The 4,089-nt window shown below is 30.4% G+C and overlaps 1 protein-coding gene across 1 annotated transcript in view; it reads left to right on the top strand.

Moving 5' to 3' along the window:
* Sap-r (Saposin-related) overlaps positions 1-4,089 on the top strand; it is a 16,400-nt gene that overhangs the window by 8,340 nt on the left and 3,971 nt on the right. The window contains exons 9-11 of the mRNA XM_014417463.3: positions 137-188; positions 2,413-2,543; positions 3,771-3,929. Of these exons, the coding sequence (XP_014272949.1) occupies positions 137-188; positions 2,413-2,543; positions 3,771-3,929 (342 nt within the window). The remainder of the gene's footprint in view (positions 1-136; positions 189-2,412; positions 2,544-3,770; positions 3,930-4,089) is intronic.

Raw genomic sequence — 4,089 nt, 5'->3', positions numbered from 1 at the left:
AATACATATATATATAATATGTCAATGAATCTAATTTATTTTAACAATATAAAATTATTGTAATACTTTCTTGTTTTTTAATGTAAATATTTCTTTGCCAAGAATAGTTATTATTAATTTTGTATACTGATTCCAGTTCCTGAGGCCACTGATACCTGTTGAAAAATCTTCTGTCGAGTTTGTAATAAGTATGTTTAATAGTTTTACTAGTTTTAAAACTTAATTGTTAGTCTAATATTAGGGTACTTTTTACCTTGCATCAAGAAAGATACTATTTTTTTATAATGTCATATTTGATAGATGGCTAGTAATAAATCCAAGTTTCCAACCTTGACAGACCTCTAGTTCAAATAGTTTGAAATTTTTTTACAAACTTTTTTGAACCTCAAAAACTAATTTTTTTGCTAAAAGTTACACACTAATATAAATTAATAGAGTGTATTAAAAAAAATGACCGTTTTTCAACCAAATATTTGTATTATTATTCCTTTGATATAAAATACAATTAAAATTCAAAGTATAGTCCATTGTTATCTACCATCATTAGCCATCTGCTCGATTCCACACTGATATCATTCTTTGGGATGGCTGTCAAAGAACTCATGGACACACAATTTCAACTTCGGCAAAATTATCAATTTTTTTTCCCTTGAAGGAAATTGACTATGGATCGAAACAAGTAGTAATCTGATGGTGCGAGGTCTGGACTAAGTGATGGATGAGGCAGGAGTGCGAACCCATGAAGTTCTTTAAACTTTTGTTCACAAATTTCTAACCTCTTAGCTGATTGCTGAGGAGTAAGTTTGTGAGGGACCAGTATACTGCTCTTTATCACCTTCCCCATGTAGAGTAGATGGTGACTATCAGTATCTTTCGACACACCTTATTCCCTGGCAAGTTTGCATGTACTTATGGACAGAATTGACTCAATAGCTTCCTGCAGAACTTCATCAATATCTATTAATGGTCACCCTTCTTCCTTTTCAACATTGTATCTCCACTGCTAAATTTTTCAAACCAATAACAGCTGGTGAGCTGGTCAAGGACACCTTTCCCTTCATATTTAATAATTTCACGAGTTGCTTCAGCAGCTTTTTTTTTTTTTCGAGTAATACCTCAAAATTATGTGTATTTCGTAGGACACTGTCATGTTTCTTCTTTGAGACAAATAACTAAACTGAGGCTTTTAAGCAAGCTTAAAGAATGCTCTAAAGGGATTACTAAGTATTAAAATATTTACAGTCCTTTAATTTACATTCAAATCTTGAATTTGATAAAGGTCAATTTTCAAGAAAACACTTTAAGTACATTTTTCCTACAGACCTCTATTTTTTATTTTATTTTTTTATCTTCCACCTGGCCATTTCTGGTAAACAGGATTTTTTGGTAGCAGTGATTTATGTATTTATTAGTTTTATATTAAATAACACTTAATTTTGCAAAATTAAGTGTGATTGTATTTTATAATATATATATATTTCTCTGTGTACTCATTACTGTCTAAGATACAGATGTTCCAAGTTGATGAGATAAATAGGTTTAACATTTTAGAAGTTAGTAACATGAAAGTATTATAATTATTATTATAATTAGTAGTATAATTAGTATTATAATTATTATAATATGAAAAGATTTTTGGTAATTTGTCATAAATATAATGTAATGCTATAATAATTGTAATTATGTATGAAATAAATGTATGTATTTTAGGAAAATCGTTTTTAGCATTACTTAAATCTTGTTGTTGTTGGTGGAGGTTCTCTTCTCATTTACCACTTCTTCATTTGCATAGTTTTCCTTTTTTAAAAGGTCCAACATGTCTTCAGATAAATTTCAGTGAGCTTTTGTTATCATACAATAAGACTGGCATGTAATAAATGAGTGATATGTATTTCTTGTGTCACTTATCCAAACAAACTCATTTATTTTTTACAAACACTTGCAGTGAGTTTGGTATGCACAATAATTAATTTATCATGTAGGGCCTTCTTGATTTGATTTTTTTTTCTTCTTTTTTTCAACATCTGATACAATTTGGTGCCGCCTATTTTTTAATCCAGTAATCTATGTTCTATTTTATTTCTTACCTATTAATTAGTCGTCTTCATGCTTTTTAGTTACTGATGGTTCTTATATGTTTTGTTACAAACCTCATGAATTGGTTTTTTATATATTATTTATTATATTTCACCGGGTACTGAAAATATGTATATTTAATTCTCAATTTTTTGTTGCAAAATTGAATATGGATATCTTTTATAACAATACAACTTATGTCTATTATTTTGTGTAATTATCAGCCATTAGCTTACTATACTTACTATAGTAATGCCTTGTTATGAATATATTTTTAAAATAGAAAGTAAAATTGCAGATGGATGCTTATTTATATCTGTTTGTGATTGATTTTAGATAGCCAACTTCCCATTGAAAGATTGTATCCATTCACTATGTTGCCTAAACATCTTTTAAGTGGGAAGTCGCAGCCACAGGATCAGGCTATTTGTGCTTTCTGTGAATATTTTCTTCACTTTGTCCAGCAGGTATGTGTTTAATTTTATTAAATCATAATTCATGTGATTATTACTTAGAAATCAAGTTTAGTATTTCATGTTAAATATTATTGATACTATTTATATTTAAAAAATACAGATTAGTATTTCTGTCTTGTTAAATATTGAAAAAAAAAAAATCTTGGTGCATAACAATGCATCAAGTTTATAGTACATCCTTGGTGCTACAGCTGTGTGTGGGTCTTAGTCTCCCATACAAAACTTCGCCAATCCCCTCTGTTTTGCACCATGGTCCTCGGTAGTTAGCGACTTTGAACGTGATAAGATCTTGCCTCATTTTTTTAGGTGCCCTGTCTAGCGTAGTTTTTTTGAGGTTGCCAAAATCCATTACAGAGAGGTGTAGCATGGAATTCAGACTTAAGTTTCTTTTAGCCACTGTTCTCTGGTACTGGTCTATAGTTTTATCTCTTAAACATGTCCATTATTACTTACCAATCCAATTGATCATCCAAGATTCCGATCCATACATGAGCACAAGCTTCTAGGAAAGGTGGAGTTTTGTGAATCTGATAATTAGCCTTTACCAAAAATGTTTGACAAAATCATAGTCGCTTCTGTTAGCTGCTTGTATTCTTCTTCCAATCTCCTTTGAGGAATTGTTATTGATGTCTATATGGACATCCAAATACACAAATTCCTGTTCCACTGTACAAAGACATAGTCTCCAACTTGGAGATGTGCCATACCTTCTACTTGTACTGCAATATGCTTAGTTTTGAGCTTATTAATGATGAAGCTCATGTTTTTGGCTAAAAACTCTAGGACTGTAATGCCTATTTCAGGCTAGCTTCTGACCATGCTCTAAGGTCAATATAATCTGCCTAAGCTAGGACTTGGATCTACCTATTAAATAATGATGAGAGATAGTTGACCGTGGATGACTTATATGAGGAGAAGATGGTTGAGGGGTGCGGTAAAAATTAAACACAAATAAGTTGAAGTAACTTATTTAATTGTGCCAATGCTTCAGCCAGAATTTCTAGCCTTCCTCAGGGCTAAGAACAGAACAAGATAATAACCAATGAATACAGAAAATAAAATATATTTTCATACTCTTGAATTCAAGTAGTTGTATATCCTTACTAGAAACAGATTGAAAACCTTTAGTGTGCTGAATCATATTTTGACAATGTTGGTTCAAAGTTTTAAAATATATTGTTCAAAATATTTTATATAAACCTTGATTCATTGTTTCAGGAAATTACTCTGCCAAGTGTTGAAAAGAAAATCAAGAAAGTTGTAGAACAAGCATGTACTCGTTTGCCTTTGTCTGTGAGAGATGAGTGTAATAATTTTGTCGAAACCTACATGGATGCTTTTGTTGCTCTCCTGGCCAATAGAATCGACCCATCACAGGTGTGACTTTCCTGATTTTCATTCTGAATAAATTTATGTAATAGTTATTAAATTTTAATCTATTAAAAAAATATATCAGTATTTCATTTCTTGCTTAGTAATGAAATATGTCAAAGATAACTTATATTCAATTTTCGATATATTAAACATATATTCAATA

Source organism: Halyomorpha halys, unplaced genomic scaffold (genome assembly GCF_000696795.3).
Source record: "Halyomorpha halys isolate HHAL.00 unplaced genomic scaffold, Hhal_1.1 Scaffold157.1, whole genome shotgun sequence".
Taxonomy (NCBI): domain Eukaryota; kingdom Metazoa; phylum Arthropoda; class Insecta; order Hemiptera; family Pentatomidae; genus Halyomorpha; species Halyomorpha halys.
The sequence above is the reverse complement of the archived record's forward strand: the minus strand, read 5'-3'. Positions and strand labels throughout refer to the sequence as shown.